This window comes from Pteropus medius, unplaced genomic scaffold, assembly GCF_902729225.1.
Source record: "Pteropus medius unplaced genomic scaffold, Ma_sr-lr_union100, whole genome shotgun sequence".
NCBI classification, from domain to species: Eukaryota; Metazoa; Chordata; class Mammalia; order Chiroptera; family Pteropodidae; genus Pteropus; species Pteropus medius.
The window spans coordinates 9427898-9444430 of record NW_024354911.1 but is presented as its reverse complement, the minus strand read 5'-3'; the positions used below and the strand labels follow the sequence as shown (position 1 = coordinate 9444430).

Sequence of the window (16533 nt, the reverse complement as noted above, 5' to 3'; positions counted from 1 at the left end):
GAATTAGAAAAGTAGGAATTTAGCCTCCTTCCTCCTTTTTGTTTCAGCTGAGCAATTGTTTAGTGGATTCAATCCCACAGAAATTTAACAAGAACCCATACATATTATGCTGCATATTTTATCAATAGTTTTGTTCATTTATTTTCTGTAGTGCTTAATGTTTTCTCTCTTCACTTTGGAAACACATATTTCAATTTGCACTTAATATGTGACTATCATTTTGAAGAAATCTCTTAACTATTGTTACTTGTTAGAAAAAATTATATGAAACTGCTTATGATTACTATTTTAGAACCACAAATTCTTTTCAATAAAATAGAGCAAAATAGTGTTGGTAGATTTTGCTAAAGAGATAGACTACTACCTATTACTTGTACTTGTACTTAATTGACTAAAACTCCTGCCTCTTGCTTGGTTGAGCCCAATGTTTCAATGCCAAACCAAAGTGAAAACTTAAATCGCTTCATACAAATGTCACACAAATTTTTATGCCAAAAATTTTATACCTGCTTTCTTAATAGTTTCCATTCTTGTCAAATTAGGATAAGAGGTTTCATTAATAGAACAAATGGGCATGGTAACCTTCAATAAATTCCTATTATACAATGTGTCTATCAGAAATCAATACTGCTGACTTTACTGCACATTTACTGGATAGTATGTGATTGAAGGATGCAGCCAATAACATGCTCAAGTAGTATAATATAACAACTAAAGTAGAGTGACTAAGAGAAATTGACAGAAAGAAATGCTATTCAAAACATAAACTATAGCATTTTATAAAACAATTGGATGTACCTATTTTATATAGCAATAGAACAGTAGCAGTAAATCAAGGAGAGTATGTTGTTATCAGAAAAAAAAATGGCTTTTAGAACTGACTTTGCAGAAAATGGAAATTGAGGGAACAACTGAAATCTTTGTGATGCTTTGGAAATAACTGCTGCAACACCAAACCAAAAGTACATGCTGCATCTGCACTTACAGCCCTAAGGTTGGTGTTCATGCATTTCTGATATTCTACCTATCCATTATTTCCCAGCCCACCTATTTTCTCTCTTTTTTCAGTATCCGTAACAATATACTAGTTACCCCACTTCTACTACATGTACTACCTGGACTCTCTTTTTTTCAAACTTAAGTAAAAGCCCTCATAAATCAGTGTAGATCCTTTGAGTTATGGCTACTCGTAGCTCACGTGACTCTATGATATTTACAGTTAACTCAAGACTAATCTTAGCTTAATTCCTATGACTGGTATGGCTAAAAACACAAATATTTTAGCATGAAGTTTTAACAATAATATGCTTACTTCATTATGTCAGAATATCAGGGGGGTAAATAACATACATTTAGGGCACATCCAAAACAAGTTTGCATTTTGCCTGTTCTTTAAATTGAAAAATATATTTGACAACTGTTCTTTGATGAGATAATACTCAATTCCTATTTTTCTAATACTTTTTAAAATTTATATTTACTTGGTACTGATTAGTATGCATGATTTGAAAAGCAGGGTAGAAACATAAACTGTTTAGAATTCTTTGTTATAGAAGTCAATATAAGATGAAAAAAAAAGCCTTTTCATCAGAATTAGTATTACATATGTACTCATTACTAATATACATATTTATATTTATATATGTCAATACGCATGGTAACTTGCATTTAATGAATATACAATAATAATATTCACTAATTTCTCCAACTACTGAGAAAGTTTTGAAATCCTTTGTTATAGAAGTCAATATAAGATGAAAACAAAAAAGCCTTTATCAAATTCATCGGAATTAGTATTACATATGTACTCACTACTAATATACATATTTATATTTATATATGTCAATACACATGGTAACTTCCATTTAATGAATATACAATAATAATATTCACTAATTTCTCCAACTACTGAGAAAATTTTGAAATGTGATTTAATATTTCTGTTATAAAGTTCAGACTTGTAGAATCTGTCGTTTATACTTTCGACTAAATAAAAAAGAAAAAAGAAAAAGGACTAAATGAGGTTTTGGACATCTTCATTGCTTTCTTCACAAAGGTTATTCTTTTAATCTAACAACCACTGCTTCCATAAAACTAAGACTCTTCCATTTGCCAGGCATTTTTAATATAACTCATTAATCTTCACAATAGGTATAATGAGATAGGTAAAGCTTTTTGGGAAAATTGATATTTTTAAATGCCTTCGAGCTTGAGGGTGAACTTTGGCCAGGGATGCGTCTTCTCTTGAGTGAGATTAAAGCTTCCCAGTAACTTTTTGTATAAAACATATTGAGATCACAATATTTGCAAAGTTTCCTTCAAATAAGTACATTAAGTCCAAAGATTATTTGTTGGCTACATTTTTTCCTTGAATAGTAATGTAAACCCCATGCATAAAAGGGCAACAATGCAACAAGGTGTTAATTTTCTCAAATTCTATTAACCTAAACCTTTCTTGCATGGACCTTGGAGCTTAAAAGTAGCTGTGTATCTATAGGCTGCATCTACTTCGTGGTAGTCACCTCATTTTATTTCAGTTTTTGTTATTCATGTTATCTGGCTAATTAAAATGAAACCTTAGAGTAAATATTCTCTTTCTATCAATCAGAAACCCACCTCAGAGCACATTAACAACAAGATTTAGCAGAAAAGCATTTATGAAGAGTTGAAAGAATTGGTCACACCACTGAACAGAAGGGAGAACCAAGATCCAAACCCAGGTCTTTCTCACTGATGTTTCTTTACGCAGAGTTGCTTAAGGCTGTATATGTACCAGTGTCAATTGCCAATTGATGTTAAGACTAGTATCTTATGTGGAGATAGGTTGTATGATGAATTAAATCACTGGGTGACCAATCATTCTGGTTTGCCTGAGATTATGGGGTTTCCCAGGATGTAGGATTTTCACTGAATCTAGGACAAACTGGGATGGTTGGAAAACTAAAGATGACCCCTTGATATAATATATCTGAGGATTTGAGGTGAATAAGTAATAGGATTAGTTGCATGTAGTTATGGAAATTATTGTATCTTCATTATGAAAGCCAGTAATCAATAAAATCAAATTTGTTAGTAAATAATCTAGGAGATATTTTATACCACTGGTTATAAGTGCCAAGCTCAAAAAACACAAAAGAAGTCTAAAACGCATTTCTAGCAACTGAATTATTATCTATAATAACACAATTCTCAGCAGTTTCACTAGAACAATAAAACTTTAGAAAGTACTAAGCCATGGTCTACAAATCCACAATCTAGAAAAAGTTTAAATTTAAAAATCGAATAATCTCAAGAGTATTAAAAAGTTTATTACTGGAAAAAATGTACGATACATAGTATGAATTTTTGTATTCTTATGAAACACTTTTAAATTGTTCAGTTATTATAGTCTAATAGCCTACTAAGAATAACCTTTAGATGTCTGCTAAAACAGACTATTTAATATGCTCCCAAGTATTTGTGGTAAATTATAAGATAGTATTTCAATAATTTAAATTCCTTTCAAGAAATATGACTGTGTGGCTTTTCATTTCATTAACAATGTTTTTAATGTCTTCTGTTTTAGCTGTTTACTATGTCTTGGTTATGATGTCTTCTGGGAGAGTTAACAGTTTATGAGGGATATTTTATAAGAAGTCATAAAACAAGAATAACCTTGGATATAATGAACCTAAAATATTCATTGCTAGGACAAGAAAATGCACAGGTGTAGGAAGATCCCAGCAATGTGCAAACTTCTGTTACTATAGTAATAGGATCCTGGAAAATCTGGGTCACATTGTTGCTCTGGAAACAGTCTCAGGAAGACCAATGTTGAAACCCCATAATGACCATTGCTTCTGTCCTCAGATTCACTGAATACTCATCACCTATATTTTCACATTTCTAAAGCTACATTAATAAGATTAGAGCATATGTAAGTTTGCTTTCCTTAAGAAATGACAGAGCAATTAGCTAAAGGAGTTGTTGCATATCAATAAAAATGAAAGTTTCTTTAATTTTCCTTAGACATCATTACTAATTTTACAAGATAATATTCTATATTTTGGTTAAAAATTTCTGCCACTGATAGTTTAGATAAAAATATACTAGAATATAAAGGGACCGGGCAAAATGGTGTAGATGATAGAGGCTTGTTCATCCCCTCTTGCAACCACATCAAAGTTGAGCTGGAAACACACAGCAAACAGCAAGCAGAGTTGTCTGGGGGTCTAGATGAACAGAAGCACTACAACTAGGAAGAGAAATAAGACATCAAACTGCAATGGTAGAAGGTTGGAGGGGAGCAAAGATGTGAGGCTGCTGGTCCCCAGTGGCAGAGTGGGATAGAGGCTGCAGCAGCTGCAGATGCCTCTTTAAAGGGCCGTGTCCATGAACAGACTTTCACAGTGATGGACTTACTTGCTCTGAGCACCGGAGCTGGATTGGATTCTCTGAGGGGCACCAAAGACTTACAGAGGAATTCCGAGCTGTCCGAGCGAGGGTCAGAGGTAAGGCTTTTTCCCAGGCAGAAGTGAAATTCATTGTTCCTCTGTTGAGCCTTCCCCACCTCCCAGTATGTGGAGGCAGTAGAGGTCACTCTGCCAAGAAGAATCCCTGAAACAACTCCTCCCCCAACTTGCGACCCTACCCAAGTCACATTCAGTTGTGTTCTTGGGAATCTGGTGTGCCTTGGTAAGCAGAGCCAAGACTCTCACTGGTGAAAGCTGGTCTTGGCTTCTGGCATGGCCTCTTGAGGCAACTAACTATAAGCACAGCATCTGTTGATTGCTTGCTGAATCTGAACAGGTAGTCCCAAGGGGAGGTGTAGATTAAGACTAAACTTGGCCTACAGCTGAACCCCTCTCAGGACTATGCCACAGGACACCTACTACACAAGCCACACTAATAAGACCAGGAGACTTAAAAGCTTTTCTGAGTACACAGAATGGCAGCCAAAATGGGAAGACAAAGAAGCAGAAATCATATGAAAGAACAGAACAGAGATTCAGGAAAAATGGAGACAAGAAATCAAACAGACGCAGAGTTCAAAACACTGGTTATAAAGATGCTCAATGAACTTAGGGGAAGAGTAGGTAAACTCAGTGAGAACTTTAACAAACAGATAAAAAACGTAAAAATGGAAATGGAAATGACAAAAGGGAACCAGTCAGAAATGAAGAATACATCATCTGAGATGAAGAGTATATTAGAGGGATTTAACAGAGTGGATGAAGAAGAGGATCAAACCACTGATATAGAGGATAGAGAAGCCAAGAACACACAATCAGAATGGCAAGAAATAAGAAGTCAAGAATTTTATAATAATTTAAAGAGCCTATAGCACAAAATTAAATGCAAAAATGTCCATGCCATAAGGGTATCTGAAGGAGAAGAGGGAGAACAAAAGTTGAAAAACCATTTGAAGAAATAATGATGGAAAACTTCTCTAACCTGGTGAAGGAAATATTTCCCAAGGAACTCAGAGGGTCCCTAAAAAGATGAAACCAAAGATGCCCACACCAAGACACATCATAATTAAAATGCCAAAGGTTATACAAAGAGAGAATCTTAAAAACAGCAAGAATCTTCAAAGCAGTTAGTTACCTAGAAGGGAGCACTCATAAGACTGGCAGCTGATTTCTCAAAAGAAACTTTGTAGGCCAGAAAGAATTGGCAGGAAATATTCAAAGTGATGAAAGCCCAGGATCTACAACCAAAAATATTTTATCCAGCAAAGCTATCATTTTGAGTAGAAGGACAGATTAAAGAGCTACCCAGACAAAAATGAGCTAAAAAAATTCATCAGCACCAAGCCAATATTATAGGAAATGTTGGAGGGACTTCTTTAAGAAGAAAAAACATGAATAAAGACAGGTAATAACTACATATCTATCAACAAGTACTTCAAATGGAAAAGAATTAAGTGCTCTAATAGAAAGATATGGTGGCTGAATGGATAAGAAAACAAGACTCCTACATATGCTACCTAGAAAAGACTCACCTCAGAGTTAAAGACACGCATAGACTAAAAGGAAAAGGATGGAAAAAGATATTTCCTTGATGGACCTAGAGGGGATTGCATTGAATGAAGTAAATCAGATAAAGACAAATATGATTTCACATATATGTGGAATCTAAAGAACAAAATAAACAACCATGACAAAAATAGAGAAAATCCATAGCTACAGAGAATATTTTGAGGGAGGAGGTTGAGGGAATGGTGAAAAAGGGCAAAGGGATTAAGTAGTACGAATGGATAGTTACAAAATAACCATGGAGATATAAAGTGTAGCATAAGGAAAATAGTCAACAATGTTGTAATAAATATGTAAAGGGGAAGAGGAATACTAAATTTAGTGGGGTGATCACTTTGTGAGTTATGTAGAGCTCTAATCACTATGCTGTACAATTGAAACTAATATAATATTGTATGCCAGTTATAATTGGAAAAAAACTCATTGAATTGTACAATGCAAATATGAGCAACTAGTTGTCTATTATATTTCAATAAAGCTAGAAAAAATTTTAAAGAAAAAATATATACCAGAATATATATTCATTTCTACAAATTTTTCTAGGAAACATTAATATTTAATTTAACCTCTGATAAAAGTAATTCATAAAATGATTATAAACTTATTTCAAGATTAGTCATCAATGGTTGAAGCTATATACCATATCCTAGCAAAGATTCTAAGATTCTTGTCATTTTCTGACCATGACTACTAATGATACCATTTTTTTCTCTTGTATTTATTGTATATACTAAGTGCTAGGAATTTTTTTAAAAGTTTTCATTTTATAGCATTTATAGCCTACTAAACCAAAAACGTAGATCTTTGTGTTATATCCCCATTTTAGAATAAAAAACAAAGTGAGGGAGAGCTAAGGAACATTTTCCAAATTTGGAGAACCAAAATTTGAACATCAATATTTTGAATTTCAAAATTCATGCAAAAGAGCTACAGGAAACTTTTATTCCTTATTGATGGCACATCAATATTCTAATATTTATTGTATTCTGTTGGTATATATAGTAGTAAATACTGTTGATTAGAAAACCTAAATGATCTATGTCAAACAAATCTATTAAGGCATTAATATTCCCAACATTTTAGTGTATAAAAAGATGAAATTATATTTGTTGTTTTTGTTGTTTTTCTTTTGTTTCACATTCTAATTTCTCGATCATAAAAAAAAAATCAGGAAAAAAATGCACAGGTTCACTGATACATCATTTTTGTACATATTTTAATATTTTGACCATGCTATTAAACATGTATAATGATACTATTTCAAAAGTGATGTTTGACCCCCACTAAAGTTTTATCTTATCTTCTTTCTTTACAGTTGCTTCATTTCTATTATCCCAAAGCTCAGAACATAGGCCCATAAATATTCTCAATAGAGTTCCCTTTCTGAGATTCTATTAAATAGACTATTTTCTTTAAATGGATGACTTATTTTTTTGCTTTGACTTAACATATATTATATCTAAAATATTAAAACGAATCCTAAATGCAAAGGCAACTTTTCAGTCATTCATATGTTGAATGCCTAACCCCAAATGTGACTCTATTTGGAGACAGGGCCTTTTGGGAGGTAAATAAGGTTATATGAGGTCATAAAGGTGGAACTTCAATCTGATAGCACTTATGAAATGTGGAAAAGACGCCAGAGCTCACTCAGTCTCTCCCTCTATAAACTGCAGAGGAAAGGTCACAGTGAGAAGACAGCTGTCTCTAAGTCAGGATACTCTGACAGCACCTTAATCTTGGATTTCTAGCTCCCAGACTTATGATAAAATAAAATTCTGTTGGTTAAGCCAACCAATTTGTGGTATTTTATTATGGAAGCCCAAGCATATTAATACAGAAAGTCATTATATTTGCACTATATATTCTCCACATACATTTTCTTTAAAACTATGTTGGTGAAAAAACACATCTAGATTCTAATGAATGTTGCTACTTATTGCCTAGATGCTATGGAGATCACCTAAATAAAAACAGCTCGAACACCCATATGACTAAGAAAATACATGAGATTAGTAGGGGCAGATGACAGCAAAATTTCTATTGTCACCTCCTTTTGCACTTAAACTGGTTATCTACGACAATGGACATACTGTTTTACAAGAGAAAATGTCTAAGTCCACACTATTCCTATTATCCACAGCTATTCCCATAAAATTGCTATAACTGAAATATCATTTTTCATAGCATTTAAATAAGTTAATTAAATTCCTCTAGATATAAAAGAGAACTACCATGAATAGATCCCATTAACCAGAAAGTTTTAGATTGAGGTTCATAGTAATCATTGGGTATTTCTGAAACATAGAGTTTCATCTAACCCTGTGGGTTATATGAAATAATAACAACAAGTAAGAGTTACCTAACATAGGGAATGGAAATGATTCCTTAACCTCTGTCTTTTTTCATGTTTTCATGGTAATGTATTGAGACAGATTGGAGACAAAAAAAAAAAAGAAAGAAAGCAAAAAAAAAGAGAGAGAGAGAGAGAAGAAGAGAGAAAGGACGGAGAAAGGGAAGAAAAGGAGGGAGTATAGGTTTTTCCTATTTCTATAGCCAATAATACTTTTTCAGACTTGGTTCCTAGATGTAATGCACATTTTAGTAAGACACGTTAATTATATAATTTTTGTAAATGCTAAGTTCGAGCAGACTGAATCAAAGGACCATATAATTAAGTAAAATGATCCCCACCTGTCCCATTCCTTTATAAAATGCATCATAATCTCTCAAACAAGTATAAATATATTTTATTCCAATATAAATAGCCTTCTTATTTGCCTTTGGAATCATGAGACATCAGTATATAATAATTCTAAATATGTTAAAATAATTAAATTTATTTTATCATAATTCCTATGTCCCCTTAATTACAAATACACAGATCTTTCTAGTCAAGATAGTGGAGCAAGTAAATGCTGTGCTCACTTTCACTGATGACCACATCAAAATTACAAATAAACTACAGAACAGCCATCATTGAGAATCCCTGAAGTTTGGCTGAACAGAAGTCATACAACTAAGGACACACAGAAGAAGCCAAGTTGAGACTGGTAGGAAGGGCAGAGATGCAGAATGGGCTGGTCTCACACCCACATGTTGCAGTGGAGAATCTAGAGGGATATCTTGGCTGTGGAGGTCCCCTCATGGGAGCAAGGGGTTCCAGGCCCACACTAGGCTCCCCAGCCCAAGACCCCAGTACCAGGAAGAGAAGTCCCCATAATTCTGGCTGTGAAAACCAGCAGAAATTGTGGCTGAGTGAGACAAAAGGCAGCTGGAGCTGCAGACATTCCTCTTAAAGGGCCCATGTGTGGACTTATTCACAGATGTCTTCACTCTCTCTGAGGTCCATCACTGAGGCAGCTGCTTGAAGACTGCCAGAGACATATAAAGAGGAACCAAATTGTTTGATTTTAGGGTGAGGTCTGTGTGGGCAGTTTTCTCCTAGAGAAAAGTGCTGACAGATCCCTTGTTCCTTTGTTGAGCCTTCTGCAATTCTGGCATGCAGACACAGGTGGTCGCAATATCTGAGTCTCCATTAACCAGACTAGCATTGGTTGTCCTGCCCTGATAATTCCTTAAGACACCCCCAACCCAACTTTCAAACCCACCCAAGCCTCCTCCAGGGACTTTTCCTAACAAGTGGCCTGTCTTGGCTCATCCCGCGGACTTTCCTAAAATCTCTTGAAGGTTCATAAAACCTAAATAAGCAGCATCTGCCTTTAGTGTGACCCATAACTCTTTCTGAGCAATCCCAAGCCCAGCACTAGAGGCAGCCAATTTGGTTTGCAGCTTGGCCTCTTGAGGCACCTCTAAGTCTAGCATGGATGGCAACCATCTACAGATTGCTTAGTATCTCATGCCATGTGGTCCCCAGGCGGAGCAGAGTCTATGGCTGAAGTTAGCCTGGAGTGGGGCCCCTCCTAGAAGGCCCAGAGGTCAGCATATCCAGTGGCCAGGTTTTCACCAAGCTGGAGTACCACCCAGGGCTGCATACAAAGATAACACAACTAAAGGGCACAGGGGGAAGGCACTATGGCCCTGCTAAGGTGAATCTTTCTCTGAAGGGTCACACTTCACTGGCCAGTCCTCATGACCAATCATCTTATGGGTTAATCCCTCCCACTGATGTGCAGACAGAAGCTAAGTCTCAACTACAATAGGAGGGCACATACAACCTATACAATGGAAACACCTGGACCGCCTAGCTAAGGTGACCAGGGAGACTGTGCCACTGGACCCCAAAGGATACCTACTACATAAAGCCACACTACTAAGACTGGGAAAAATAGCAGCCCTACCTAACACATAGAGACAAACACATGTAGGCAACCAAAATGGAGAGACAAAGAAACATGTCCCAAATGAATGAACAGAACAAATCTCCAAGAAAAGAACTAAATAAAATGGAGACAAGCAATCTACCAGATGTAGTATTCAAAACACTGGTTATAAGGATGCTCAGTAAACTTAAGGAAAGAGGAGATGAACTCAGTGAGAACTTTAACAAAGTGAGAGAAAATATAAAAATGAAGGTAGATATATAAAAACAATCAGAAATGAATACAATAACTGAAATGAAGAAGACATTAGAGGAAATCAAAAGTAGATCAGATGAAGCAGATGATCAAATCAGTGAATTACACTATAAAATTACAGAAAAAAACCAATCAGAACAACAACAACAAAAAATAATTTAAAAAAATTAGGACAGTTTAAGAGGCCTCTGAGTCAACATCAAGTGTATCAACATTCACATCATCGGGGTACCAGAACGAGAAGAGAGAGAGCAAAGAAATGAAAACCTATTTGAAGAAAACAATATAAAAATGCTCTAACCTGGTGAGGGAAATAGACATATAAGCCCAGAAAGTGCGGTGTATACCCAAAAAGGCCCACAGCAAGACACATCATAATTAAAATGCCAAAGTCTCAAGACAAAGAAAGAATCTTAAAAGCAGCAAGAGAAAAGCAGTCAGTTACTTATAAGGGAGCACACATAAGACTGTTCGCTGATTTCTCAACAGAAACTTTGCAGGCCAGAAGAGATTGGCAGGAAATATTCAAAGTGATAAAAAACAAGGATTTATAACCAAGATTACTCTATCCAGTAGAGCTATCATTTAGAATGGAAGGACAGATAAAGAACTTCCCAGATAAGAAAAGTCTAAAGGAATTCATACTCCTTTTAATTTTAGAGGGACTTCTTTAAGAAAAAGAAGAAAAAGAAGAAAAAGGAAGAAAAAAGATAAAAAAATATGAACAATAAAATGGTAATAACTACACGTCTATCAGCAATTACTTTAAATGTAAATGGATTAAATGCTCCAATCAAAAGATAAGGTGGCTGAATGGATAAGAAAACAAGACTCTTATGTATGCTGCCCACAAAAGACTCACTTAAGATGGAAAGACACACACAAACTAAAAGTAAAGGGATGACAAAAGATATTTCATAAAAATGAAAACAAATAAAAAGCTGAGGTAGCAATGCTTAGTACCAGACAAAATAGACTTTAAAACAAAGGCTGTAAGAGACAATCTCACTTCTGGGTATTTATTCAAAGAAATCTAAAATATACTTTGAAGGGACACATGAATCTTTATTTTTATTGCAGCATTTTTTATAATAGACAAGATATTGAGGCAACCTGGATGTCCATCAATGCATGAATGAATAAACAAGTCGTACATATATACAATGGAAAATTACTCAGCCATTAAAAAAGAATAAAATCTTGCCATCTGCAACAACGTGGATGGACCTAGAGGGTATTGTGCTGACTGTAGTAACTCAGACAGAGAAAGACAAATTCTATATGATTTCACTTACATGTGGAATCTAAAGAACAAAATAAATAAACAAAATAGAAACAAACTCATCAATACAGAAAATTTTTTGATGGTTGCCAGATGGAAGGAGGCTCTGAGAGGTTGGTGAAAAAGAGGAAGAGATTAAGAAGTACAAACTGGTAGTTCCAAAATTGTCATGGGGATGTAAAGTTTAGCATATGGAATATAGTCAATAATATTTTAATAACTATGCATGGTGTCAGATGGGTACTAGATTTATCGGAGTGTCTAATCACTATGCTGTACTTCTGAAACTAATATACATTATATTTTAATTGTAATTGAAAAAATATAAAAATACACAATTTGAGAAATTAAAAATAGTTTATATTCAACATTACCATAATCATAATTTAAAAATATACCTGTATTTATTAATATTCTAAATTTACAAATTTTAACAGCTTTATTTTAATAAATTACAAGAAACACCGCTACATTAAGAATTTACCAATCAATAGCTAATATTCTTTTTCTTCCAAGTGGGAGTAAGAAAACAACAAAAACAACTTTTGGACACTGCTACACATTATGTCAATAAGTCCAGGAGTATGCGTGACTAGAAATAAACAGTTATAATATTTTCTGTTTTATAGAATTCTATGAATTGTTTTAATAAGATCTAACCTAGATTAGGTATGATAAATAATGACATATCCATGACAGGAGATTTGTCATAGCATGTTAAGTAATTAACAGAGGCCAACAAATGAATAGATACCTCATGATAAATATAAAATTACAAGCTCAACTAAAATACCATCTCATAGTGGGAAAGCTAAGAAAACATTATTAGTAAATCTATAGATGATACTGACTTTTAAAATGCCACCCAGATATTACTCTTCTAAGCAGTTCTAGAAAATTGATTTTTATAAACAAATGTTTCATTCACAAAATGGCATGGATTCATGGAAAACAGTCTTATAATAAGAGCATTTGTTTTCCAAAGACATTATTTAATCTTGTTTAAACTATGTACATTACTAGATCATTCCCTAGAAAACCTAATTCCGCAGGAATGGGATGGGCCAAGGAAATTGTACTCCATGCCGTAATTGTTTTGGTGCAAAACTTTTCAAAGTCCTTATCCTCAGCAGATAATTTTCTATCTTCATATGCTGTGTCATTTTGGGCATTGTGCAAATCAGGTAACAGAGTGATTGCAATGAAAAAGGTTGACTACAGAGATGTTACAATGAAATTCTTTTTCTGTACCAAAAATACATTTATTGTTCAACTATTTGATCTCCATTACAAAAATTATTTCCAAAGTTGCACTTTTATAAATATATTAACAGAGAAAATTAATCAAATATATTCCAATATTTATAATAGAATATTCTCCCCCTCAATAAGTTATACATTTTCCTTGTCATTTTGCACACCAAGAGTTAAAATGTGGAAAATTTATTTACGTCATTTAGAAATTCACAAGAGTAAAAACCGTAAAGACCACCTGAATCTCATATTGATTATGGCAATGGTGACTCATGATCTTCTTCCAATGTTAGAAAAGCAATAAACTCATCTATATGCACTTATTTTTCAGTTTATAGACCTGTTTACATGAAGATGCTGAAAGCTTAATTTATTCCTGGTGTACTTTGAGAGCTACCTCAATGATTTCATCTATTTGAAATGCACAAACTATTCCAACTTTGAGCACAACCAGATGGGAAAAGTGCTGAAGCAAACCTGGTCTGAATATGTAAAGTATCAGGCACATGCCATGCCTGATTAGAGTTATTGAGTCAAACAAAATATTAGTTTGTATTTGTAAACCCAATTATTTACCAATTGCTAATGCTCATTTTGTAATGAACACCAACCTAAACTGTTATGAGATAACTTATAAAAGAAAATAATAGATTATTTTGTTTGCTCACTTTAGATATCTAATACTTCAGCCTGAAAAATGAAGACACGAACAGAAAGCTGAAAGTGCCCCTGTGTTCTTCGTAGGGCAGCTAGTTAAGTCTCAGTTTTTCGAGCTGACAATTGTTTAAAATCATCTCAAAAATAAAGTCACTCAGCTGCTTTAAAAGGCCTCAGGAATTGAAGTCTTATCACCTCGCATAGTAATACTCTCCTTTCAGCTTTAAGGTAAGAAATCCTTATTCCAATAAAACATTCTGGCTGAGATTTAAGTTCATTTTTTCCAGCTCCACAAATATAGTGACTAGTCAGTCTGTCCCCTATTTAAGATAACTCTTCAAACTTTGAGATCAATCTTGTCCCCATCCCTTATTAGCTGTGGGACATTGGGAGCTAATAAAACCATACATTTCTACAACATAAAAACATTAAATATAATTTTATGTACCTCTTAGTCTTTAATAAATTTTTGTTTATGTCGATTGAGTTCATTCCCCAAACAACCCAATGAGGATACTTTAATCACTATGAGCCAATTTGTTACGTCAGATGATAGAAAAAGACGTGATTAAAAAAGATCCACCTGTTTACATGCCATTAGTTAAAAACTGAGATAATAAACATGAAATATTTTTTAAATCAATAAAGCACTACTCAAGCACAACATTGTAACATAAGTAATAATATATCCGTTGTTTTGTGCTTATTCATTCCACTGTAATGCCTTTACCCATCCCATAGGACCTGCTTCTATTTTTAATTTTTCTCTCTGGATCATGTGTATTTTAAAAATACATTAAAGAAAATAAGAAAAACAAAGTTAGTTATAATAATTCACAAAATATTTTATGCCAAGAAGAACAACATAACCAAACCCAGTTCTTATATGTTAATTTCTGATTTGTATTTCTCAATATCCTATTTATTCATTTTCAAGTGAAATGAGATTATTAACTTTTACAAGTCTTAGGTCCACTAGGATTTTATATTTCTATTTTTTCAGCAACAGTTTCTTTCAAGTCTTTCTTATCCTTTCACTTTCTTCTAAGGACTTTTATCTGATGCTTAATAGAGCATTTCTCCAGTTTAAGTCAATTTACATCTTAGTCAATATCCTTATGTCTATCATTGCTGACCCATAATAGAAGCCCAATACATTTCTGACGAATAAATAAGTGAATAAATAAAGGAATAGATAAAAGAATGAACCGTTCAAAATTTTAACTCATATTGGAAAATAGGTTGTTAAATTGATGTATGTATGGGCATGCATTTTTTGTTTTATCTTTCAATAAAGTCCTAGGTTTATCTTTTCACCAAATGAACTGAACAAGTTGCCGACTAGCTCTGTGTTGGAAGAACTAATAAAGTGTGTTCCATGTGCTTTACACATATCAACTCATTTATTCTTCCCTGCAACTTTATGAATTTCTGAGGAAACTGAGGCAAAGAAGAGTGAAGTGACTTGCTACATAAGATCCAAGAGCTAATAAGAGGCAGAACCAAGACTTAAATCTAGGCACGCTAAGGCCCATACTTTTCAAGATTTTTGTTAATGGGAAAAGTAATTTTAAAACTCTTTATCTTAATATAATTATTGAAAAGTAAAAATTTATATTAATTGCTGAAAGTTTCTCAAATCCAGTTAAAATTCAGTTCATTATGGTTATTATTAATATACAATCATACAAAAGACAGGTTTATTCACATGCTCTCTTTGCTCTTTCATTTAGCAATTTCTTCTTAATGTTTGCAGTTATTCTGAGGTCTACGTTAATAAACACAGGCTGACTTAAGTGTTAGTCTTGCTAATATTTTGACATTTTGTACAAACGTACTTTCTTAAAAATATCTACTTGCAATTACAAATTAGATTTCTTGACTTGAAATAGAGTAAAAGAAAGGTGCTTTACTTAGCTTTGGAATCACAAAACTCTTTTAGCAATATAAATCATATTTTTTTAATAAAGGCTAATATTTCTCAAAAATGTCTTTGAACAAGATATAAGCTTGCTTGTGACATTTATAAATTCAATAACAAAGAAGTATAATTTTGCATGCTATATAAACAAACGTTACATGGGAGCATGTTGCTTAAATTTTACAGTGTCCATTGACTAAAAGCTTTTCAGATATAGAATTTTCTAGGGAATAAAAAAAGGATGCTTTGCTTCTACATATACTAAAGAAATCATTTGGTTTATAAGAAAATTAAAAAGCCATTAAACATTAGTTGTAGATAATAGACATAAAATATTCAGAGATAATTCCTTACCTGTTTTATTGGAAAGTCTAAATGATACCATCTTATCCGGAATATTACATACATTCCTCACTGAAGCAATACAGCTATAATTAGCATAGTCCTGAGGTCGAAGATTCTTTAGTTTCAAAATCTTTGTTTCACCCTGAAAATGTAAAAGCAAAAAAGGTCATTAGAAAAAGTCAATAGCAACCAAAACGAATGAATGAATCATGTCATTACGTTGTATTAAATCATATGATTATCAGAATATGGTACATTGTCTTATTTTTTTTAAGGAAAATACCTTAAATTAAAAACAAAAAAAAAAACAAAAACATTGCATTTAGAAATAATACTGTGCTATGCCTGGAGATAAAAACTAACAGACTAAATGAAAATTCATGTTTTCTTTGCAAACTAGGTTCCTAGGGGGAAAAAATATCTATTTATGGTGTTAGTTATGAAAATTGTTATGCAAAGATCAGAACAGTGTACTTAATAATGGAATTTATTCAATAAACACTACGATCTATGCAGATT

At 33.4% G+C, this 16533-nt stretch overlaps 1 protein-coding gene across 3 annotated transcripts in view; it reads right to left on the bottom strand.

The window, feature by feature from the left end:
- The window catches only part of MDGA2 (MAM domain containing glycosylphosphatidylinositol anchor 2), a 772964-nt gene that overhangs the window by 260350 nt on the left and 496081 nt on the right, over window positions 1–16533 (bottom strand). For all 3 annotated transcript variants that reach the window (XM_039856637.1, XM_039856638.1, XM_039856639.1), the window contains one exon: window positions 16024–16156. In XM_039856637.1, the coding sequence (XP_039712571.1) occupies window positions 16024–16156 (133 nt within the window). The remainder of the gene's footprint in view (window positions 1–16023; window positions 16157–16533) is intronic.